Here is a 25,541-nt window from a genome sequence, read left to right as displayed (position 1 = left end):
GGCTGGAGTGCAGTGGCACGATCTTGGCTTACTGCAACCTCCGCCTCCTGGGTTCAAGCAATTCTCTGCCTCAGCTTCCCAAGTAGCTGGGATTACAGGCACCTGCCACCACGCTTGGCTACTTTTTTTGTATTTTCGGTAGAGATGGGGTTTCACTGTCTTGGCCAGGCTGGTCTTGAATGCCTGACCTCATGATCCAACCTCCTCAGCCTCCCAAAGTGCTGGGATTACAGGCATGAGTGACTGTGCCCGGCCTGTGTTCTTTTGTTTTTATACTCCACCTACCTTCATCAATGACTGGAAAAATATCTGCTATACAGTTTACATGTATGTGTTTTATATTCAATTGTTCCAAGTGGCTCTGAAGTGAGAAACAACTCGGTAACCCTTGAAACACCTAGTATAAGACTTTATATATAATTGGTTCTTCACACATTCTGGTGGAATATATTTCTCAAAATTTAACTATGTTTCTGTTTTTAGTGATTGCTTGTGCCTGTTTTCCACACTTATGCATCTTAAGGTGATAACCCACTAAATTCACGCACTAGCAGGAAGGACTGAGGTGGTCCGTGGCCTTTTGAATTATGACTTCCCAGCCAGGCAGCATACCCACACAGGGAGCAGATTTAAAATTGCACAGCCCCACAATTATTCAAATAATTTTCAGTTTGAAATCACTAGTGTGAGTCATCTAGACAAAGAATTATCTTCCTCTGAGCCTTTAATTAAACTTTTACTCAAGCATTTTCAATTGATTTTATTTCAAAACAAGTTTTTCTTTGTAAAACAACGGAATAACAGGAGGAGGAGAGATGAGAGGAGATAAAAATAGCTTCTTGTTAACTAGCATTAACGTAATGTGGCCAGGAAAAAATGTCTAGGGTGCAGTCAAAGAGAGCCTGAGACCGAGCATGAAATTGTAAACAAGTTAGAAAATTATCTTCTCTGGATAGTGTTGTTTTTGATGTTAAGTTAATGTCAGATACATTCAAGTTTATCTATAAAGGGAAAATAGTTTGGTAGGCTGGCGCTATTGTTTTGTTTGAATTTTTCATTTGGTTTGTTTCATTTTCATATGTTTGTGAGGCTATGGTAGGGAGGAAAGGGAAAGGGGAATGAAATAATATTCCAGGAATTCTTGAGAAGAGAAACAAATCTAACATTATTTAGTCTTGTGAAAAGAGTGCAATGTTTAAAGTGGTTTGAACTTCAGCATTTGTTAACTCCTCGGCCTTTAAACTTTACTGTTGTATGAGCAGAAATGCAATAATACTATTCATTCCCTGAATAACGAACTCTTAATTAAATTTAATGGACTTCACAACTTAAATACTCTTAACTTTGTAATGCTCTATACTTGAGCCTATACCAAGCCAGAAATTGAAGCCGTAGAAAGAAGTGTTTTCCAAAGCACTGAATATCTTTTCTCCCTTACATCTCCAGGGCAAATATGAGGAAAAGAGTAACCTGATGTTCTGGTATGTTTGTCTGCTCTGAGGAAATGGAATATGATTTTCTCTAGGCAATGTTGTAAATGATAGTTGATTTCTAGATCATTCCACAGAAATACTCTATTTAAGCAGTGATATAGATAAAATAGTAGTAGGGCTCTGATTCATCCTGGTTTTAAAAGGATTTTGTGGCATGTCTTGAGCATGTAACTACCATTTATAAATGGTGTTTTCACAGAAGGTGCATCCTGAAATAGTAAAAGAAAATGTGAGATACATTGAGTTCATATGATAGGATGCCACTTCTTTACATACAGAGTCTTTGAAAGGCACCTTTCTATAGTTTTATCTCTTGTTTGTTTTCATACCAACTTTACTGCAAGCTAGGTCCTATATAGAGGTCCCTCCAACATCCATCCCTCTATCTAGAAGGGAGACAGAGTAAGTTCATTTAATTGGCTTTCTGCTCTCTCACGTTTCACCCTTTTGCAGTACAGACTACTTTTACATCCCTTCAAATAACACGCACCCACCCTTCTGTCTGGAAAGGTCATTCTTTTCTAGCCCAACTGACTGACTGCTACTCATTCTCTAGTTCCACCTTTGCCTCCTCTGAGAAGTTCCCCTGATTTGCCCTTGTGGACACTGGTGCTCCTCCACCAGAGCTCTGCTGCTTTCTGGACAGTCTGTCCTTAAGTACCTGTTTGTGATTGTTTCCACATGTAAGACCTCTCCAGGTTAAAAGCACCTTAAAAGCAAGGAGCAAACCTAATGATGTTTGTATATTTACTGCATACTGCCAGACACAGTAAACATGACCAATGAGTAAATCAGTAAGGAATCAATGAATTAAGTAACTAATAACTCTTTTACATACTTTCAATTTCTTTGTTCTAATTATCCCTTAATCTCCAATTATTATTCTTGCATCAGGAAATCAAACACAAATATGTTTCTGCCTTTTACAAAAGCAAAAAGTTCAAATGGAGCAAGAGATAGAAAAAAAATGTAAATAAAGTTGAGAGGGGGGATAAAGTTAAAACCAAAAGGACCAACCGAACAGAAACCTAAACATGAGAGACTTTCATTACATCATTGTCATCTAAATATTGGTGAGTGGACTACTGGGTCAAGGCTGAAACTGCAAAGAGTTGCAGCATGCATTCCACAGATGTACAGGAAGGGAGGGACCTATGGAGCCAGGAGGACGTGATTATGGCTGAAGTTTTTCACGGACTGGGTGGAATATTGTGTCCTAGTGCACCTTGTATCTCTGACTGTAATACTGCACGTTAGCCAGCAGAGGGCAGCCAAAAATATTGCATGCATTTCTCCTCCCCACTTAATGTTTTCTTCATTTTTCAGATAAATATAAAATTGGCAATTCTTGTCCCCAGAGGTAGAATATAGAAGGTTGTGGGTGTAGTAACTCCTTAGTAACTTGCAGGGAATTTTTTGTATGTTTCAATGTAATGTTCGAAGCTAGGGAACATGGGTGGTGGGTTGGAAAAATGATTGTGTAGTTAGAACTAACTTTGAAGAAGCCGTATTCTATGCCAAATGCTGTGCTAAGTGACTCATATGCATTCATATATTTAATCATCTCAACAAGTCTTAGGATATACTATTTTATCAGTCCCGATTTCTAGGCAAAAGAACTAAACATTAGATAATTTAAGTAATTTGCAACGCCTGGAATTAAAGCGACACTTAATCTAATTCACAGTGTTATATAAGCTCCCTCTGCAGAACAGTCCCAATTTTTACCCTGATGTCATGCTGAGCTTGATCTGAGGTACTGTGGGACCTGAGTTGGCTTTAGTCAGTGAGAGGGTCTTAGGGAAAGAATGAAAGCAGAATGAAATGAAAAGGAAATGACGCTGTAGAGATGACTACTCCTAAAACATAGTTTTCAAAACCATATTTACTAGCCTAAAGGAAAATATGTTATGATAATTAGGTACTTGTGGGGTTTTTATAAGTTACTAAAGTAGGTCTCCTTACATTTTTCTTCCTAATATCCATAACTGCGAATCTTAGGCATTTACTTAAATTGCCTCATCACTGCCTCCTCTTTTGCCTCCTTTGCCTCCTCTGAGAAGTTCCCCCTGATTTGCCCTTGTGGACACTTGTGCTCCTCTGCCAGAGCCCTGCTGCTTTCTGGACAGTCTGTCTTTAAGCACCTGTTTGTGACTGTTTCCACATCTAAGACCTCTCCAGGCTAAAAGTACCTTGAAAGCAAGGAGCAAACCTAATGGTGTTTGTATATTTACTGCATACTGCCCGACACAGTAAACATGACCAATGAGTAAATCAGTAAGTGAACAATCTCTGTGAACAAATGAGGAAAGTATGTATACAATAGTAAAATCCTATTTGGCCACCATGTGAACTTCACCACATCTTTTTAAGACTTTGGTTATGATTAGCATTGACTGAGAGGTAAATGTTAGCAGATTTGTAAGGAACAAAATCAAGATGTTTTAGTTCACTTTGGCAAATATTTTTAAATGTCTACTATGTTGCCAAGCATTGTGCTAGGCACAGGGGTTAAAAGGTATTTAAAACTAAATTCCTACCATCAAAAAGTTCTCATATCCAAGTTGAGAAATAGAAATGTAAGTCAATGACCATAATGCAATATGATGAACCATCTCTTAAAAGCATGGGTAAGCAAGTGCTAAGGTGACCGGGAAAGGGTAGCTTTTTGGGTCTCCCAATATTCAACAGCTTGTCCTATGGATTAATATTTAAGATTTGCCTGGTGCTTTTCCAGTTTAGAATTATGATAAAGTGATGGATAGATTAGGTTAGTTTTAAAGCTGAGCATGAAAATAGTTGCATCCTGTGATGGAGGAGTACCCAGAATTCTGACCATATCTACTCACTAAAATACTGAAGATACAAAGAAGTAGTAAATTCTGCTGTAGTTTGTCGTTTGGCAATTAGAACTCATTTATCAAGGTTCACTGCACATAAGATAGACAGCCATAGGGAACAATGGATAAGGAGTTGGAAACAAAAATTTTATGGAGAAATAAATAATCAAGTAGAATTATTTAATCTTATAGCTGGAAATGGCTCAAAAAACATCTAAAATGATGAATAACTTCATTATTTTACAGATGAGGGAACTGAAGTCTGGCAGTAAAAAGTGATGATTTTTTCCAAATGTCATATATCTAATAATAGTGAGGACCAGAGCCCTCAGAAGACTAGCAGGCAATGCATGAGGAGTTCTACCTGGGAACTCTAGCATCAGACAGCTTGGGCTCACATCTGTCTCCACCAAATACTGGCTGGTTATCTTAAGTTATTTAAACTCCTTTCATTCGGTGACCTCATCTGCAAAATGGAAATAATACTATAGTATCTGCAGATATAAAATGAGAGAACACATATAAAGCAATAATGAGGATTAAAATGTAGTGCAAATTAATGAAGGACATACTAAGAGCTTGGTAAATGCTATTTATTAGAACTTACATATTCTAATTTCTGCATTAGTATTCTTTCTGCCACAAGAAAAACACAAGTGAAATGGGATTTTGTTCATTTTTGTTTCTCTGACACAGGAAGAAATCTTTTTTTAAAATCTGTATGCACATGTGGTGTCCTCATTTCCCCTGTGTCTCTTCTTTCAGGGCCAAGGAGATTAAGATCAAGTTGGGAATTCTCCTCCAGAAGCCAGACTCAGTTGGTGACATTGTCATTCCCTACAATGAGAAGCCGGAGAAACCAGCCAAGACCCATAAGTGAGTCATGAATGTGGATTCCACTCATTTCCTCCAGAGGATGGCTATTTTTCAAGTGTTTAGCACCATTCCTCATCTGTAGAATTACCCCCCTTCAATTACTCATTAAGGATCATAAGAGCCCTCAGAGCATTGGTTTGCAAATAAGCTCTTTTTTTTCTTAACTATCTCATGTCTGGAGCATCTTATTGAATACAGGCAGAATACTTAAAAAATAAAAGATAAGACTCTGCCTTATTTTTGAGAGACAGACATACTTATAAAACAGACAGACCATACTTATAAAATGATACCAGCCACTACTGCAGTGTGGTAAAAATACCTGCTCATTTACTGCCTTGGTAACCACTCCTGATCCAGTTAATTATGAGCCCTGGATGCTTACCTGCTGATGAACCATCTAAAGCTGCTTCCTCAGCAGGAGGATGTGAGAACATTTCCCTCAGGAAGATATAAGGACAAGGCAGACAATTTCAGCCTTATCATTTCTTCTCCAAGATGGTGCCCCTCAAGGTCTAACAGAGGAACAAAGTCTGTTACTTACGTGAAGAATGAACACTTGACTAGCTATTTCTATTTAATGTACACCAGGTATTTTTCCCAATTCATAAATTCATATTCTTGATTGGATTTCTGCAGTCCTCCCTCATCCCCATTCTCCTCTCCCTACATATTCCTCCTGTCAATTCAGGCATCCTAGGGAGCTATTACTTCTAAAGAGTCATGATGTTATGGCAGTGAATCCAGGTCTTACGGTGTGCGTTGGCCCTGTTTTCACTCAGGAACATGACTCCCAGCATTCCCATTGTTCGTTATCATCCCTGCTAGCTGCAGAGGCTGTCGCTACCTAGACAGATACACTCCATCTTCCCATTAAAACAGAGATACCCAGGAAAATCAAGAAAGGAAAATGGGAAGAAGAAAAGGCCAAGGCATTCAAATTCCTTCACTCTGCTATCTTAGAGCTTTGAGGATATCACAGAAGTGTGGTAAAAATATATTAGTCTCTTTAACCTCCATTTCTCTTTTTAAATGGAATATTTGTGTAAATTGGCCAGCCTATCCTTTGTCCAAATGACCTCAACTTAATGTAGCTGGATTGATTGGGAGATAAAGAGATGAGTTATTCTTTTTCTTTTTTTAATCTTTTTCCATTTTTTTTTTTATTACTTCAAAGTGATTCTAAACAGGAAATGAGGCATAATTGAGTTTTCTGCATTTGAAAAGGAGAAGGTAATTCAGTGTGGAGCAGCAGGCACCGAGCGGTAGTGGAGAATAAGAACCACATTTCATAGCAGCACCAGATCAAAACATCTATTTTGAAGTAAACAACGTGACAATTTATTGATCTGTTGGAATTAACTTTAAAAAAATAGAGTACTACGTTTCCTGCTTTAAATCTCTACTTTAACATTCACGTAGACCCTTAAACTGTTGGGGTTAAAAGGGATTCAGAGAGAAGCTGTTTTGGAAGAAACCCTGGGGCTGACCATTTATTGGGTTATTTACTTCTCTTGTCTTCCATCCTCTTTCTTCCTCCAGAAGCCTAAATTGTTTTGGAAAATTCCTTCATCTCCCTAGAGAATAATTCTGTGTCCATTGCATTTTCAACAGTGACCAGTAAAAAAGTTTCCCACTCTTTTCTGAATCCATAAACCCCATCCCACCTCCTCATGTTTGGCAACTTTCTATGCCATTTATCTGACAGGAAATACTGTGTTCCGCATCAGCTCCATCTCTCTGTCTCTTCTCTCACTTTAAAATTTCTCTGTATTTTTAACTCACGTTCTTCTTTCAGAGGGGAAAATAATTCTTCTCTTGATTGGAGGTATTTTTAACCCCTCTCATATTCTTTGGGTTACTGACATCAGTATAATCTGTTTTTTAAAAAGCATTTTCTATTTTTTAACATGTAGTTTTGAGTTCTCGTTTTTTAAAAAAAAATGGACCATTGAGAAAAACAGAAATAAGTGCTTATATTCCTAGCCCCTAGAGACAGCTCTGTTCCCCTTTTTGCAGTTTTAGTTGCCCTTTTGCTCTGTGGACCCTATTTCCCTAGGAGCAAACAGGTACCCACGTCCCATGCTGAAAAACTCTCTCCCCGCCTTTCTCTCTTTCTGCTTCTCTACCTTTCTCTTACTTTCATTGGCTAACTGTAGAAAGAGAAGTCTGTACTCATGGCTTTCAGTCTTTTCTGTATCTCCTTATTATCCAGCTTTGACCTTACTACCTCACCCGAACTAAGGCCCCATCTGTGACTTGTCTGCAGCATTTGATGGCTCACCAGTTGACCTACTCTTTTTTTTTTTTTTGAGACGGAGTTCACTGTTTCACCCAGGCTGGAGTGCAATGGCGCGATCTTGGCTCACTGCAACCTCTGCCTCCTGGGTTCAAGCGATTCTCCTGCCTCAGCCTTCCGAGTAGCTGGGATTACAGACATGCGCCACCACACCCGGCTAATTTTGTACTTTTTACCAGAGACGGGTTTCTCCATGTTGGTCAGGCTGGTCTCGAACTCCCAACCTCAGGTGATCCACCCGCCTCAGCCTCACAAAGTGCTGGGATTACAGGCGTGAGCCACCGCGCCCGGCCCAGTTGACCTACTCTTAAAACTCTCTTCTTTGACTTCTAGTCCTGCATTCCCCTCCTGCCTTCTCTTTCTCTAAGTGCTCCCACTGTTGCTCACCCTCTGGATGTGAGCATTCTTTAAGGCTCTGCTGTAGGTCCTCCCAAGAAACAATAGAGAACATTAATCAACCACATAGGTTTAGTTTGTGATAACTGTTATCATGGCTTACAATATCATCAATTGTAAAATGTTAGGAGCTGATATAGATATTCAGGTAGTTTATTTTATATTATAAATGTCCCCCTTTCCCCTGCCTATGTCAGCAATTTTTAACCCCTTTTTCTGGTTTATTGTTGTAGTGATCATTTTATACTAAAGAATGACCTCCACACATAAACAGTACCTAGCCTGTGCTAGTGGCAAACAGTTACAGAAAGTTGTCCTGCATACGCTCACCTGGTTAGAGTGAGCCTGGTTGTGAAGACTAAGGATCTATGCACAATTTTAGGTCTGCATATGGATGTCAAAAAGTGACATGTTTTACTTGTTCTTAAGTCTGTATGCCCAACCATGGTGGCCAGGTCACCACTGGGTATCAGGTAAGGGCTCAATAAATGCTCATAAACTTGAGCCTGGTCATGAGCAGCCTGCACTGTCAGGCAGGAAGGGAGAGGGGACATCTAATTCACAGTAAATAACTTGAATTTTCTTTTCCTTGTTAAGAGCATCAATGTGTAAGAACATTTTTAAGACATTTAAGTATGTGCCAGGCACTGCACCGATTAAAAATCAAAACAAAACAAAAACCAAAAACAAACAAAAAACCCACCACAGGCACTTGAGGTTATAGCTAGTAAGTGCCAGCATTGCCAATAGCAGTAATAATGGTTCATGGGACTGGTCATTAAAATCTGAGTTTGGGGTTATTTGTGGCTTTCATAAACCAGGCTAACTCAGGACAAAACCGTCATTCATTTACTTATTAGTCTGACACACATTTATTGCAAGGTGGATTGATACACCATGGGATAGGGTGGAATGGGAAAAGTTCTCTGTGCATGACAACCTATACCCTTTCGCAGTGAGTGCATCATTGCCATGTGAGAGATTCAGTGAGTAAAAGCAGTAAGAGTAGAGCAAAAAGAGAGACAGTGCTTCCAGCAGAGATGGCCACTTCCTGGGCCAGGTGGCATTTACACTAGGCATTATAAAACATGTGGTTAATCATCTCTATAAATGTTTATTTTGAGTTTCATTTGAAATAGCTTCCTCTCTCTCCCCCACACTCCCACACACAGAAACTCCATACCCATCCTCTGTGGTCAGCTATGACCTTGCAAACCAGGACATTTATTGGCCATTTAGATCTGCATCTATCTTGTTTCCAATGAAGTCAGACCTAATGAGGACTCGCAAATTCTGAGAATAAGGACAGGATGAACCTCTGTTAACTCCTAGGCTGGTAATCAAAACACTGGGCTTCATGCTGTGGGGGATGTGTCCTACTTGACTGTGCCCTTAAATCAATTTGAACCAATTTCACCCCTAAGCAGGCTCTGCACATTTCCTTTTCAGGAATTTAATCTTGGCTGTGATGTGCTGCTGTTATTGACCATTAGCCTGGTTCCAACAAGACCATTTGGGACAAATCAGATTGGATAACATGCTTAAGTTTGGTGCACCTGCTCATGTCATTTCTTCTTCCTTTGCTCCTCTATACTAACCAGAGGAAAAGTGGGGCAGGAAAGTGATTTTATTTAATGAGAATATTTATAAAATCAGGAGATCCTGTGAGTAAACCAGCCTTCCTCTTGCTCTGAGCTACTTTCTTTCGTCTAATAATTTAATATCCTGCCGCTTCTGTGAACAATGAATAGGGACTTGGTGGGTGTCTATTATGTGCAAAACATTGAACCTACTATAGTGAAGAATATAAGATGTGTAAGACCTTGTGCTAAACATGTAGGTATGAAATAATATGCACATAAAACAGTTCTCCACCTGCAGTAATATAAAAGAGCCAAGATGAGTTATTGACCTCTAGTAGACAGGTCCTTTTCTGGTTAGAAATAAAATGAACCAGAATGCTATAGAGACATACTTATAATCACCCCGTTCCTGCCATTTTTTTCTTCGTGTGATCCTTTATACTAGCCAGAGGAAATGGGAAGAGGGATGGGTAGCTCATGTGTCAGAAATAAATTTCTGAGGCATTAGTATGTTTTCCATCTATGATGCCTGTGTTTCTAGCCAGGAAAACAGAAACCACCCAAGATTATTTCACCAGGTTTGTTACCCTCAATTTGGCAAGTTTAACTTGCAAAGAGTGAACACATAAAATTTTATGAAAAATCATATAATCAGGACTCAAAACCTATGCATGTTCTGCAGTGAGGAATAGAGAAGTAAAGGGATTATTCATAATACTTTAGCCCAAACCTACTGCCGTCTTGGATTCCTTACATAAATAAAGTGAGGCTGATTCTGCATCTGGGACAGCAAAATGAAAAGTAGAACAAGCAACTGTCATATCAACCAAAGCTACTAATCTGAATAACTAACCCGCCCTGAAATATCATTGTATAAAAACTAGAAGTAGGAATTTTTTTTGATTGCCTGGCCAATTGATAAACAAATTAAGAGCTAAGGAAATTCCAGTTTAGGAAAAACACCTGAATTGGCCTTACTATTCTAGTAAATGCTTTGTCAGTCTGTTTTGCTTTGACAATGAAGAATTCACATCATAATGCAAGAGTTCGAGCCGGGTGAGCCGAAGAGTGTGCAGTCAGCCATTTTTCCCAGACAATACCAGCTCCACTTGACACATCCTGCTGTGAGAGAAAAATTGGTGGTTGAGATGAAATAGCTGCAGGGTTTCTGCATACATAAATGTTAAAATAGAAACAGCCTAAGGAGAAATTATATGTTGGCTATAACCTTCTCCTTTTGAGTCAGCATCTCGAACATTTGTGTGTAACATTCCAATTCAGGATATATTAACCACTTTTTTTTAATTAGACAGAGTAAATCTTTTTTAAAAAGTCTGATCCTGTTCTAAGTGGGTAGGAAAAATGCACCTACGTTTTTTAACATATAAATTTGCTATGATCACAATCCCAACATAAGGAAAGTATTATACACTCATATCTTCCACTAGCCTTAATTAGACGGCTTTGGGATGTGGATATGGAACCCCAATGCCCCCTGCTGATTCAGTTAGTTGGTTAACATGCAGTATTGGTGAGGCAGAAAACAGGAGTTCAATCTCTGTAATGGGACAACTAGATTTCATGAAGTTATATTTGGAAAAAAGACCACAATTGTAACAACTTTCATGGGATATATAAGAATATCAATTCAAGAAAACCAGAAGGAGAAAATAGGAATGAATCAAAATAGAAAGAAAACAAAAAAAAAGAGAGAATATTTTAAAAAAGAATATCAAGACACAACTTAATGTCAAACAAACTCTACTTTTAAAAAGGGAAAGACCTAACCAAAATGTTCAAAGAAGATGAAGATATGCAATAAAGATGTATGAAAGCAAACCCAGCTCATCAAACCCAATTGTTAGAGAGAAAATAACTCAAACTTCCTTATCCTGAGGATAGACCAGCAGTCATGTCATTTCCATCTGAGAGAAACAGGAAGTAGTTATTGCTGGTACATGTGCTTCAATGCCTACTTATGCCATACCCCTTTTCTCTCCTTATAATTGATGTAGACCCTCGCTGGACGAGGCCCTGCAGTGGCGTGATTCCCTGGACAAACTCCTGCAGAACAACTGTAAGTTTCCTTTTTTTTTTTTAAATAAAGGTCAAGTTTGGGACAGAAACAAAAAACACTTTTGTGTTACCTGTGTTATTCTTCCCCAATTTTGACACTTCTTCAATTTTTGAAGGTGGTATCAATAAGGGAAGGGGGCTGCGGGTATGTGATTATCCAGTTCACAAGAAAAGGAGGGTCTGTGGCACTATGGGGGAATGTGAACATAAGGTGTTCTGAAGACTCATGATTGCAATTGTGTTCCCATCTGTCCTGCTTACTTGCGTGAGCCGGAACACATGGCTTGACCTCCTCAACATTCTCATCAGTAAAATAGAGAAACTACGTTTTCTGACTTAGCTTCATAATAAATTAATAAAGATCATATATAACAGTGTAAAGATCGCTAACAAGTCATGAGTTCAAGTCATCCTAGTTCAAACTATTATACAGTCAACTGCTCTTGTGACCTGACATGGGTTGTTATCTCCCCCAGCCTCAGTTTCCTCTTCTGGCACCATGCTTCTTACATCTTCATTCAAGAAATGACAAAGGTGATGATCAGTGCAGACTCTTTTCCAAGCTAATACCAGTGCATCAATAAGAACTAGGTGCCTTTCCCCAATCCAAAATCCTTACTGATTCCCATGACTTACAGTACCAAGTTCAAATTTCTGATGTTCAAGATCACCACGACTATATGGCTGGTTTGTAGGCAAATTGAACAGTTCTCTGTTCCATACAGGATTTCTCCATATAGTCCCCTTGACTGGAATATCTTTTACTCATATCTCTCTCTCTTCAAATTCTCCCTCTCCTATAATAGATAATTCAAATAAGAAATGCCTAGTGTTCCTTGACCATCCAGAACAATTTATCCACCCTCTGAACTTCCAAAGTCATTTGTCTGCACATCTTTTATGCCACTTAATACTTGTTGCCTTGTGTTCTGTTCATAGCTGGCTCCCTTCTATGATAGGTTATAAACTCACCAACGGGCAAGAGTTAGTCTTTTTCATGTAGATAGTTTCACAACAGGAAGTATATAGTATAGGGAAAACAAATATTTGTTGAATAATTCACTCTAAAAGTATGAGTCAATTTAAAATACCCCACCTATATTTCTCCATCTTTATAACAAGAATGGAATATAGAACTTTGTTACATGCTTTGCAAAAATAAGGAATTACAAAATATTTTTCACAAGACCATTATGATTAGTGGGCACAGAATAGATGACAAAGAATATATGTTGAATTGTATATGAACATTCCTTATGTCTTGCTTTTGGTGTCATAAGCTTTTCTGCTTACCTGCAATACAATTAATCTTTTATTTCTGGAGACAGAACACCACAGTCTCTAATTTGGAACTTTCTCTAGCTTATTCATTTCTGATTCTCTCTCTTTTTTTCTTATGCTAAACAAAGTACCCTGCCCTGACACATGTAAGAGGTTTGGTGAATATTTATGTAGTGAATAAGTGAATGAACTAATTCATTTTGCTTCTTGGACCTAAAAATCCCACAAGGTCAACTAGTAGAATAATATTTATGTTTATTAATGGACTTATTATCTTGTCCCAGTGGTTTCTTGGCCAATAGCAGATTGACAGTTGACCTATTGATAAATTATGAATACTAGTACTCTGAGCACAGGTATTTATTGCTATTGTCAATAAACCTGAGAGTTAGCAGACAAATCAGTTCTTATGGGAAGTTCTTATTTGAATCCACAAAAACTAGTAGTCTATAATCAGAAATTACCCAACATTAGCTGTGGCTGATGCAAAACAGGTAATGAAGAAAGATACATTTGGGACATATATGTATTTAAAACTGCACAATTGGGGCCAAGTGCAGTGGCTCATACCTGTAATCCTAGCACTTTGGAAGACTGCAGCAGGAGGATTGCTTGAAGCCAGGAGTTTGAGACCAGTTTGGGCAACATAAAAAGACCCCATCTCAAAAAGAAAAGAAAGGAAAAGAAAAGAAGAGAAGAAAAGAAAAGAAATGAAAAGAAAAGAAAATTAGCCAGGTGTGAGACAGGAAGATGGCTTGAGCCCAGGATCATACCACTGCACTCCAGCCTGGGCCACAGAGAGAGACCCTGTTGCTATAAAAACAAATAAAGACAAACCACTTCACAATCTGTTTTTGCATGTTTGATTTGATAAATTTAAACCATTTAACCTTGAGGAGTAATAGCATCTTTGTCAATTTATAAGGGAAATTTGGCATTGTGAGGTTAATGTACGATATTGACTTTCACAGTTGGTATGTTAAATAGTTCACCAAGAATTCCTTATTTTCACATCTTTCTTAATTTTTACTGAGTGAAAATGAAGTTAATTGGTACCAAGCTTCTAAAAATTATAAGACAGTTAAGTTGCTACTCAATCTCTTCTAACAAGATTCTTCTCACCTTCCTTCATTTTTAAAGTAAATTTTAGTCATCCAGTATGTGTGAGTATGTTCTGAAAGTACATCAACTTCCTACATGTTTTGCCTTCAATTCTTTAGGTGGCACCATCTGTTTTCATTTTGTAGGCACGTGGGGTATATAAACAGTGTGTTGTTCTTCAAACACAAAAATAGATTGCACATGGGAGTTTAAATAAGACAGTGACATTTAATAGTTCCCCACATAACCATTTTTAAGAGCAGAGAAGAATGAAACAAGCCAAAAGCAGCAAAGTTTTTATGTGAATCTCCCTTCCCGAGGAGTTCCAGAAGGTCAGAGCTCTCCCTGAGACACCCTTGCGATTTATTTGTCCATGGGGATTGAAGGAGCCTGGATCCAGACACATCTTTTTGTTTCTATCTTTGCACTACCCTTTTGCTTCTTTCTCTTTGGTTTTCTTCCTTCTCATTTCTGCCTCATTTTTGTCATTATCTTCCTCATGGGCAACCATAATTTCCTTGAAAATAATTATTATAATAATAAAAGCAATAGCCAACACTTATTATTCATCATGTGCCAAGCACTGTTCTAAGCACTTTGCATATGTTAGTTAATTTAATGATTGCAATAATTTTAGGATTTGAGTGCCATCACAATCCCTAGTTTTCAGAAAATGAAATTGAGATTAAGGGGGATTAGGCAACTTGCCCATGAAATAAAATGCTATAATAACAGCAAAATCCATAAATTACTTTTTTTAAAGTTAGTGTTGTTTGACTCTGTCACTTGGAAGGAAATGCTTCCCTGAATGTGTCTTATTTCTGTGGGAACCTCTATTAAATGTTAGGTGTGCAGATTTAGACTGGGAGGTGGGATGCAAAAGAGGAGCAAACAGGTGAAACTCAAACCTTGAACTCGAAGAATGAACAGCCTCATGGAAAAGATATAGAAGCAAACAATCCCAACAAAAGAACAGAAAGTGACTGCTTCTCTCATAATGATAAAAATCCTCAAGAGCAAGTCAATGGTAGTAGGTAAAGACTACCTCACAGATGAGGCAACATTGGAGTTGGGCTTTTAATTAATTAAAATATTAATTTTAAATTTGTAATGAATAACGATAATGAACGCCAACATGTATTGAGCTACATAATGATAATTATGTCGGGTACCATGTAAGAACTTTATATGAATCATTTATTTCTTAGCACAACCCCATCAGATAGGTTGCATTAGTATCTCTATTTCACAGATGATGCAACAGAGTCTCAGAGAGATTTGATGACTTGCTCAAGTTATTGCAATAATATAATTTTGAACCAATAAGTTAGAAATGGTGCTTATCAACTATCAATGACTTCATTTTTATTCCCCCTGGTTGAAGAGATTTGCATTAATCTAGTTTTTAATTTTTTTTTCCTTTATAGCAAACTGACTTGGATTTGTCTAATGCTCCTTTAATTTTCAAAGGGATTTTATAGGTATTTTCATCTTGTTCTTAGGTAGGGCTGGCTGCTAGTTTACATGGATGTCAAAAGTGACACCATTCATTAGGGCAAACTCTGGAATTGTAATGTAGATTACAACCCAGAGCTTTTCCCTAAGACCAGATAATCATGTGGGTTTCATTGGCTTTCTAGATAGTGGATGCCTGGAGAGGTGGGTTGAGAGGTTCCGTGCAAGCCTAGCAGGGAAGAATGTGGTGATCTGTCGGGGAGGTGTGCTGAGGCTTTACTGGAGTGGGTAGAGGAATGGTGGTAGGGCAAAGAAGAAATGGGTGTTCTTTGCAGAATAGAGACATTTGGCCTGGATTGTGTTTGACTTTGACCCAATAGGATGTCCGCAGGGGTGATAGGAACTAAACACAGAGAATGGCTGAGGAAGGAACTGACAGACAACCAGAGGCTAAAGAGGAGAAGGTGTCTCAGAGGTGGCTTTAGAGGGACCCTCTAGAGAGTGCCCAAAAGCCAGGGGCACAGATTTAGAGAAGGAATAGCTTTACACATCTTACAGACCAATGCAATGTAAAGCTATTTTATGAGTCATACATGAACAAAAAGGTTAAAGGAATATTGTGGAATTTAATGAAAGTTATGAAATTAGTATCCAGGAAATGGACTTGCTGCACAGGAAAGTTATTTTGCAAGCTTATTCCCTGGAAAGACAGTAAATGTGAACATTTCTGCGGAATCCCGACATACATCCCCGGGTCACAAATAAGAATGTTTGGGAGGACTGAGATTTTGTCTCTACGCTTTCCAAAGATGCAGAATGGGTGATTCAGAGAGAAGTTGTGGGGATATGGGGCTAATGAGAATAAATTTGTCACAGAGTTAGTCTGTGGAATTATTTTTGCCTCCACCGTCTTAGACCTTATTGTGTGGGAGCTCGTAAGACTTCATTTCCTGGAAGCTAAAACGTGCCTGAGAATGTTTTCATTTTAACAGAGACTATCTGACACCTTTTGTTTAAGAAACAATGGACATTTTACCATGACAGAGAGAGAAACAAGTCTTATATTTTTCTTTTAGCACTTACATTAACTCTCGTGTCACTAAGTTAAGACAAATAGTGCTGGAAATATAGTAGGAAATATTAGAAGAGAGAGAAAATACACCTGATTTTATCCAGTTAACAGGTTATCAAATGGTTTTAAAGTAATTCTTAAGGCCAAGTTTCTAGAAAAAAATTGTGGTTTTTTCTTTTTTTTTCTTTTCCTTTCTTTTCACAAGTGTTGAAAATTGTTTTTTATACCTACCATTGCTCCTAGATATATTTGTATTGTTAATCTATTGAAAATGTATTTAAGGTAAGTACAGGAAGAAGGGATCAAATTGCAAAGTATCTTGTTTGGATCCTGAAATTGATGGTGACCCTAATACAAGTTAATGATCATCATAGCCATTTCTTTTCTTTAAAATTGGGTATGGTTTCAGGGTACTGTGAAGGGTATGAGAACAGTAAAATTATACAGGAGGTAAATTGAAAATGGAAAACTATATATAGTGTCTTTGTTTTTATCATTGCATACATTTTATGCTTGTGTGAAATCAATGTATTGGCAATGACTAATAAATACAAATTTAGAGCCTATAAAAAGAATAGGGAAAAAGAATAAATGGAAATTAGGCCAAAGGAAATGAATTCAGAATGTAAATATGATCCCTAAGCACAACTAATGTATTGCAGAAGTGTCTCCAGGTGGGGGCAAATTAGAGAAAACTAGACTTTAAAGTACTGGTGACAATAATCCTGCCTTCTGCCCGGGGGGGCAAAGCGACATTTGAAACGTGTTACTGAGGGTAGGTCTGTGATTTTGACACAGCCTCTGGAAAATTAGAGTATTTTCTCTCATTTGAAATCTTTACTTTTCTTAGATATTAAATGAACATGAATTCTCTCCCTATACATTGTTTAGAATTTTGGTGTGTGTGTGTATATATATATATACACATATATATATATAAATATATATATATATTTTTTTATATGTGTGTGTGTGTAATATATGCTGAATAATACATATATATATTCAGCATTAAGGAGAAGGAAATATTGGATCAGGCCCAAGAATCCTTACATATACATAGTTTTATAATTTTATAATTTTAGTCTTATAGTTTTAGTTTACAACTAAAAAACTATATCTATATATAATAGGCTATATCTATATGGACTATATCTATATATTATATATAGATATAGTTTTAAAATTATAAACTAAATTTTATCCTACATGAGCAATTGTACACCGGAAACAGAATCATAATAGCTATAATCATATTAAGTTCAACATGTTAAAAAAACCTGATGTATAATTGATGGACATGGTAAGTACACTACATGGGGTAACTTCATCTGGCCCTTTCCCACTCATCCTTTGGGTCTCAAATTGAATGTTACTTCCTTGCTTTCCCTTAGCCTAAAATAAAGTCAGGACTCTCCTTTGACTCTGTTGCTACCTTTCATACAGTTTTCCTTTCATTGTGTAAATGTTTCTTCTGTTTCTTCATTTTCTTTCTACTTTTTCCAGAATCTATAATCTCCATTAGGACAGGAACCATGTCTATTTTACTTATCATTGTGACTTATCATAGTGCTTGGAACATAATAGTTAAACAAAAATCATCTGTACAAAGAGAAAATAAAGAATTGTAAGTAGTTCATAGTGATACTTAACATTAACATTACTTATATAGACCAGCCAAGTTTTAAATGTATTATTTTCTCCTTGGTAGTTTGTTAAGTATCCAGAATGGCATTAGTGTTAATAGTGTTCCTTGATACGTAAATAGGTAAACATTTGTCACTTAAATAGACATTGCATTTGACTGTTTGGAAAGACAATGTGGTAAATCTCTCTATCTAGTTCTAGAGTTCCATATGGCTCTGCATGATGAGCAGGGCTTGAGCTCTGTATTCTCTGCTGTCTGTCTTCCATCTCTGTCTCATTCCTTCTGCATTCGAATGAAGGAGTAAAGGAAGCTAGACATGAATGAGCTAAAACTTTGTTCATAGAATAGTATTGGTAAGCCCTTTCCCTTTCTCTCGTGGATATAACATTTGTGTTGGCCTTGTATTTTTCTCCCAGTCCAAGTGCAGTAGAAAGCAGGCAGTCATTACTGGACAGTTTCTTTTCCAAGAAGCTGAATTATGCACCTCTTGAGAAGTAGCTTAGAATAATGGAAAAATGCACGAACTCTTGAGTCAGACTTCCCTGGGTTTGAATTCTGGCTCTGCCACTTAGCAGCTGGTTATTTATGGGAAAGTCATTTGATCTTTCTGACCTCATTTAGGGAATGGGATATTGATAGCACCTGCCTCTTAGGTTTTTAAGGAAAATTAAATGAGTTAACATTTGTAAGATTCTTACGTAAATGACAGAACAACGTTAAGTAAGACTAGGCTATATAGAAGGGTATGCCATTTGTTAAGTAAATTAATACATTTCTCCAACTGACTTTTTTTTCTTTCTAGATGGACTTGCCAGTTTCAAAAGTTTCCTGAAGTCTGAATTCAGTGAGGAAAACCTTGAGTTCTGGATTGCCTGTGAGGATTACAAGAAGATCAAGTCCCCTGCCAAGATGGCTGAGAAGGCAAAGCAAATATATGAAGAATTCATTCAAACGGAGGCTCCTAAAGAGGTTGGTCTGTGGGTAGGTGGGTCAGTTAAGGGCAGCTCATTAGCTCTCAGGAAGGATTTACATCTGAGACACAGACCTCCCGTTGGGAGCCAAAGGCTAGTCCTATTTGTGAGTCAGCCACCTTATTAAGCACCCACTGAGTACAAAGACAGAGCAATATGGTCAAGTATATATGAACATGAATCCTGTTCAGACCGCTTTCCAGTTTTATGGGTCTCACCTCACTAGCATGTAACCTCCAGTGGGGATCATACCAATGTGAAATCTTGCATGAGTTGTTGAGTCTCATTTCTTCCTTTGTGAAAATAAGAATAATGGAGACTACTTTATGGAGATGTTGTCAGGATTAAATTAAATAGTGGGTATAAAAATTTATACAGGTTGAACGTCTCTGATCTGAAAATTCAAAATCCAAAATGCCTCAAAGTTTGAAACTTTTTCAGCACCATGATGTCACAAGTGGAAAATTCCACTGACCTCATGTGATAGGTCTCAGTCAAAATACAGCCAGAACTTTTTTCATGAACAAAATTATTAAAAATATCACATAAAATTATCTTCACGTTATATTTATAGGTATATATGACACATAAATGAACTTTGTGTTTAGACTTGGGTCTCATATTAAGATATCTTATCTCATTATGTATATGCAAATATTTCAAAATCTCAAAAAAATTCAAGATCTGAAACATTTCTGGTCCCAAGCATTCCGTGATATTCATCCAGTGTATTATTCCTTTCTCACACTGCTGTGAAGAAATACCTAAGACTTGGTAAGTTATAAAGGAAAGAGGTTTAATTGACTCACAGTTCTGCATGGCTGGGGAGGTCTCAGGAAGCTTACAATCAAGATAGAAGGCACCACTTAACAGGGTGGCAGGAGAGAGGATAAGAGTGGAGTGAAGGGGAAAGCCCCTTATAAAACCATCAGCTCTCGTGAGAACTCACTCACTATCACGAGAACAGTGTAAGGGAAACTACCCCCATGATTCAATTATTGCAACCTGGTCCTGCCCTTGACATGTGGGAATTATTACGATTTAAGGTGAGATTTGGGTGGGGACACAGCCAAACTATATCAACCAGTATCTCAGTGTCTGAACTCATTAATGCCTAATGAGTATTTCTACAACTTTTCTTTGTTCCTTTTTCTTTTCCCATTCCTATTCTTTCCTTTAAACACCTCTCTTTTTTGCCCTCTCTACTCTTCTTTATCCTTTATTTTCCCACTTGGACTTTGTCATTTACACTGTAGTTGGGACAATGGTACATTTACTCATGAAAATCAAAATATAACAAGAAAGCGGTGCTAGAGATGTTGAAAGCCAATATACGACTGACAGACTACTAAAGCCCAGATTTTTGTTGATTTCAAAGAAACTTTGGGGAAGTTGATCTGCTTTATTCTTTGTTATTTATAAAACCACATTGAAAGCCTATTGTGGAATTCAGGATGGCCACAGCAAGCCCTGTTCATCAGAGTTTGGTCAGGTTGCTCTAATTTCACTTGTTTCTTTTAATCCAGTCAGGAAATTGAATGTTTCATCAAGGTTTGGAGTCAAGCACAGAGGTGATCTGGGCAAGCCTTGTGAGTAGGCAGCAATCTACTTAAGATGTTTGAGAGAAAAAAACTCCCAAATATCCCTTTTCTACCGCAGACGCTCTAGATTCCTGGAGTTCCACCATTAGATGTGTATTTCTTTAGTTATGAGTTACCCTAAATGTGTTTGAGTGGATGGACAAATTATGTACCTTGGTACTAGTAGATGTGCCTCCTCCGTGACACAGGGTTGGAGGTTAGGAGTATGCGAATGTAGAGTACTGTGGGTCAAAGCCACAAAAATGAAAAGGTCCTAGAAAGAAGCTAGATTTAGCTTTGATGTGGATATTGATCTTGAAATTCTCTCCAGATCACCCCTTCTTCTCCTCAACCTCCACCCTAAGCACAACGCTCTACCCTACTTCTGTTATCATTTGTGCTGGGCCATCCTTTCTTCTGTCAGCATGTTATTTCTCTGTATATACTGACAAGAAGATTAATTTAATATTAAATTGGACATGCATTTCCCCATTTCAAAGGATTCTCCAACTTACCTTCCTATCACTTGACTTCCTCTTCACAGAATTCTAGGATTTGCCGAAATACCTACAAATGGTAGAAACCCCACTCAGATAACTGTTAGTTACTCTGAGCTCTGGGAAGACATTATTGGTTATTATGAAAATATGATACATTAATCTAAAATATAATTTTAAAATAAATAATACCATGGCTCGCTGAGTTACAAATAAATTGTGGTGACTAGTGGCAAGACTATAATTAAAATAGCCTCGCCCTTCATTCTAAATGATCTATGCTTATGCAAGGTTACAATAGGATACATTAGACCCCAAATACAGGCATCCCAGGATTATGTAGAATAATGATCCTGAGCTGGGCATTAGAGAGAATGTGACTCCTACTCCTAGCACATGAAAAGCATTCAAGAAATATTTTTGAGAGGAAAGCATGAAAATATCCAACTTCAGACATTCTTAGATGTGGGACTTTGGGCAAGTCTCTAGCTATAGCTCTCTAATCCTCAGTTCTTCTAACTGTAAACATCTTGTATATATGTACGTGCACCTGAAGTATGTTAAATCATAGCCTTTATTACTTAAAAAATTCTCCGAATTTTGTATTTTGACGTAAATATTTACTATTTAATTTTGGTGAAATTGACCTATATAAGACCTAGATTAATTACCCAGGCAAATAGTAATCTGAGTTTTGTTTCTCTGAATACTCACCTCAACTCTTTAATACAAGACACTGACTGAGAGATACAATGGTAAGAATTGGAACTAAATTTAAACAAGAGAAATGGCCATGTGGAGGTCAATAAGTAGATAATTTATACATTGCAAATTATCATTTGACTATATTTCAAATTAATGAAATAATATTTTTTCTGGATAACTAAACAGATAAATATGTATCAGAATGACTCATTAAACAAGGCTTAAGCACATAAAAATAATAAGAGAAATAGCTGCTATTTGCCGGTGGATACTATGTCCTAGAGGTTTTAAAATGCATCACTCCTTTAAAAAATAAGATTAGGAGCTACTTTTATAATTTTTAGAACCTCAATCATTTGGAATAAGCCTGTTTACTCAGCTCAATGCAGATATATATTTAATATAAGAGAAGGAAGAAGCATTGCTTTCAGTGTGGTGGGAAGAAAATAGACTGAGAACAGAGAAATCTATGTTACAGTCTCACCTCTAATTCGCACTAGCTGTTTGTGGGCATGTAATCTGAGCTCTTTGAGGTCTTCACATTTAAAGGCAGACATTGGACTTCATCGGCTCTGACGCTGATCCCAATTCTGACAGTCTGGTCTTCCACCAGGCCTACATAAAGTACACTGACCCCTTTCACCTCTGGAAAATCTTACTGTAGCTCAACGCCCTTCATCCTGGACTTTGAAGCACAGTTCATTCCTGCTGTCTGTTCTGACCTGGCTCCTCAGGGAATCATGCATTTTGTCTCCAACTCTAACTAATAGCTGCTTCATAATTCTCTGAGCCCAAAGAACTCTATTCAGTACCAAGAACCTCTAACAGCCCAGGAGAGACCCAAAACCTTTATCAACATTTCAATTCACAACCATAGGCTGATTTGGATTCTGTTTCTGTCTCTTTTACACTCAAAATCCTTAAGAATCATTAAATCTTACAACTTGGAGTATAAAGATTCCTTTAAACTCATAGTTAGCCAAGTTCAAACAGGCTGTACCTTGCACAACTCCAGGGGAACCATTCACATAGACCCTAGTATGGTTGCAATGTACAGGCCCTGCACTCAGGACATGTAAGCCACAGCGCATCCCAGTGCTGGAGTCTACTAGAGCCACATCACTGGGTTTCTGAATCTTCTCTCTACCATTGATGAACCTTGAGTAAATCATGTAACATTTCTGTGCATCTGTTTCCTCAACTGTAAAACGTAGATGACAGCATCTATTATACCTCATAGAGTTATAAGATTAAATGAGTTCATCCTTGCAAAGTGCCTGGCACAGACCGAGCACTCAATAAATGTTAATTGCTCTTAGCTGTTTTCATTATTATTCTGTCAGAATGACTGTTTCCTGGTTTGTTTTTGGAAAGAACAAGTTTTCTTGTTCTTCTGGAGCCATGAAAAAGGTCCTGGATCCCCAGTGAGAATTTACTTCTCTCTGTTCAATTCCTCCACTAGATGTGAAACCCAATATTGTGTTACAATTTTAAAATTAGGCACCAGGGCCGGATGCGGTGGCTCACACCTGTAATCCCAGCACTCTGGGAGGCCGAGGCAGGCAGATCACCTGAGGTCAGAAGTTCGAGACCAGCCTGGCCAACATGGCAAACCCCGTCTCTACCAAAAATACAAAAATTAACCCAGTGTGGTGGCACATGCCTGTAATCCCAGCTACTCGGGAGGCTCTGGCAGGAAAATCAGTTGAACCCGGAAGGCAGGGGTTGCAGTTAGCCAAGATGGCACCACTGCACTCCAGCCTGAGTGACAGAGCTAGACTCTATCTGAAAAAAAAAGAAAAGAAAAGAAAAAAAAAAGGTACCAGGATACCTGGATTCAAATTCTGATTCTCTAGATTCAAATACACATATCAGTTCTGTGATCTTGGGGAAGCCTCTTAACCTTCTGCATACACGTATTTTTTTCTATAAAAGAGAAGAATCATTCTCAGGATTGTTGTCAAGGATTAAATAAGTAATGTGTGTGTTAGCTTCTATGGGAGGTCTGACACCTGGTGGGTGTCTAATACCGGTTGGATGCATCTGTTGGAACATCAGCTGTCTTAACCCATTGCCTATGAAGTGAGAAGTGACATGTCTCACTTTTTAATGACTTTCCTCCCCTCTTATGTTTTATTGACAAGAAATTCTACCTCCTTCTTCATGCCTCGTCAAATTCTATAACCTAGGCTTATGTAGTGACCCTGTTTCCTGGCCCACAGGTGAATATTGACCACTTCACTAAGGACATCACAATGAAGAATCTGGTGGAACCTTCCCTGAGCAGCTTTGACATGGCCCAGAAAAGAATCCATGCCCTGATGGAAAAGGATTCTCTGCCTCGCTTTGTGCGCTCTGAGTTTTATCAGGAGTTAATCAAGTAGTAATCTAGCCAGGCTATGAAATCATCCTGTGAGTTATTTCCTCCATAATAACCCTGCATTTCCCATTAATCTACATATCTTCCCACAGCAGCTTTGCTCAATGATACCCACATGGAAAAATCCCAGGGGACGTTGCTTACTCTTTTTGCCCACATAGATTTAGATACTTATCTACCGTCCAAAGGCCTTGTTTCCCTACTCAATTCTTCCTGCCCTGTTATTAATTAAGATATCTTCAGTTTGTAGTCAGACCCAGTCAGAATCACAGACAAATCCTGCCTAAGGCAAAGAAATATAAGACAAGAATATGATATCAGTGAATGTGGGTTTAGGTAATAGATTTCCACCTAAATTGGTCTAAAACAGAATATAAGTGTGGACAGACCTATTTCAAAGGAGCTTAATTGATCTCACTTGTTTCAGTTCTGATCCAGGGAGATCACCCCTCTAATTATTTCTGAACTTGGTTAATAAAAGATTATAAGATTTTTATGAAGCAGCCACTGTATGGTATTTTAAGCAAATACGTTATTTAAAATATTGATCCTTCCCTGGCACCACCTTCATGTTAGCTGGGTATTATTAATAAGAGATACAACCATGAATATACTGTGTTTATACAAAATCAATCTGAGCACAATTCATATAGATTTCTCTTTTATACCTTCCTCACTGGCCCCCTCCGCCTGCCCATAGTTACCAAATTCTGTTTTAAATCAATGACCTAAGGTGAACAATGAAGTATTTTATAAATGTATTTATGCTCCTAGACTATAGGTCAAATGTTTCCATTTTCAAATTATTTAAAATTCTTATGTGTTTAAAATTCATGAATTTCTAAATCCAATCATATAAAATGAAACTGTTGCTCCATTGGAGCAGTCTCCCACCTAAATATCAAGACGGCTATACACTAACAAGAGAAAATATGGTCAAGTCTAAAATGGCTAATTGTCCTATCATGCTATTATCATAGACTAATGACATTTATCTTCAAAACACAAAATTGTCTTTAGAAAAATAAATGTGACTACAGGTAGAGGCCTTCTAAGTGAGACACTTTTAAGGTACACTGCATTTTGCAAAAAAAAAAAAAAAAAAAAAAAAAGTAACCTTTTAGCAACCCCAGTATTCCCTCACTGTTTTGCTTCCTGCATTAGTAAATTTTACTTACAGTCAAAAGTGCAGATTTATACTCCTGACATGCCTCATTCACAGCTAAATGATAGGCCATAGGAGTTTTGGTAGGTTTAAACTTTTAATTCTGTATTTCATGATTGTAAG

General features: G+C 37.7%; 1 protein-coding gene and 1 long non-coding RNA gene across 2 annotated transcripts in view; one reads left to right on the top strand and one right to left on the bottom strand.

Annotated features, from left to right (window-relative positions):
* Positions 1-12,176, bottom strand: part of LOC106994960 (uncharacterized) — a 52,133-nt gene extending 39,957 nt beyond the window's left edge. Inside the window, exons 1-2 of the long non-coding RNA XR_001441665.3 lie at positions 11,635-12,176; positions 10,519-10,609 (exon numbers count right to left, since the gene is read on the bottom strand). This is a non-coding gene — a long non-coding RNA (uncharacterized LOC106994960). The remainder of the gene's footprint in view (positions 1-10,518; positions 10,610-11,634) is intronic.
* RGS5 (regulator of G protein signaling 5) overlaps positions 1-25,339 on the top strand; it is a 55,118-nt gene extending 29,779 nt beyond the window's left edge. The window contains 4 exon segments of the mRNA NM_001260517.1: positions 5,099-5,209; positions 11,503-11,564; positions 18,923-19,089; positions 24,096-25,339. Coding sequence (NP_001247446.1) covers positions 5,099-5,209; positions 11,503-11,564; positions 18,923-19,089; positions 24,096-24,257 — 502 coding nt within the window. The 3' untranslated portion in view covers positions 24,258-25,339.
* The last annotated feature ends 202 nt before the right edge of the window (positions 25,340-25,541 follow it).

This window comes from Macaca mulatta, chromosome 1, assembly GCF_049350105.2.
Source record: "Macaca mulatta isolate MMU2019108-1 chromosome 1, T2T-MMU8v2.0, whole genome shotgun sequence".
Lineage (NCBI taxonomy): Eukaryota > Metazoa > Chordata > Mammalia > Primates > Cercopithecidae > Macaca > Macaca mulatta.
This window is presented reverse-complemented; position numbering and strand designations above follow the sequence as displayed.